At 67.9% G+C, this 336-nt stretch overlaps 1 protein-coding gene across 1 annotated transcript in view; it reads right to left on the minus strand.

Moving 5' to 3' along the window:
* The window catches only part of TBC1D22A (TBC1 domain family member 22A), a 185264-nt gene that overhangs the window by 38778 nt on the left and 146150 nt on the right, over positions 1-336 (minus strand). The window contains exon 11 of the mRNA XM_015570730.1: positions 83-158. Coding sequence (XP_015426216.1) covers positions 83-158 — 76 coding nt within the window. The remainder of the gene's footprint in view (positions 1-82; positions 159-336) is intronic.

Raw genomic sequence — 336 nt, forward strand, 5'->3', positions numbered from 1 at the left:
TGCCACCCTGCAGGTGGGCAGAGTCGCAGGTCCCACAGCCACCCCCCTGCCCGCCCCCCCAAAGAGGTCTCGGGAGGCTCACCGTCGATGCGGCCCACGAGCTCCTCCAGCATCCTCACTTTCATCTGGATCCCGGGCTGGGCGAAGGTGTAGTTGTCCTGAGGGGAGAGAACAGTGAGGTCACACACAGCCGTGCGGCGTTCCAGGGGGATGCACAGGGGGACACGTGTGCCCGCGTGCCAGGCTGCGCACACGCCCTGGCAGTGCCGCGAGGCCAACTCCGAGGAGGGCCAGTCCGCCCTCTGATGTCAGAGGCCAGCACCATCCCAGGAGCCA

The sequence above is a fragment of the Myotis davidii genome, unplaced genomic scaffold (genome assembly GCF_000327345.1).
Source record: "Myotis davidii unplaced genomic scaffold, ASM32734v1 scaffold67, whole genome shotgun sequence".
In the NCBI taxonomy this organism is placed as follows: domain Eukaryota; kingdom Metazoa; phylum Chordata; class Mammalia; order Chiroptera; family Vespertilionidae; genus Myotis; species Myotis davidii.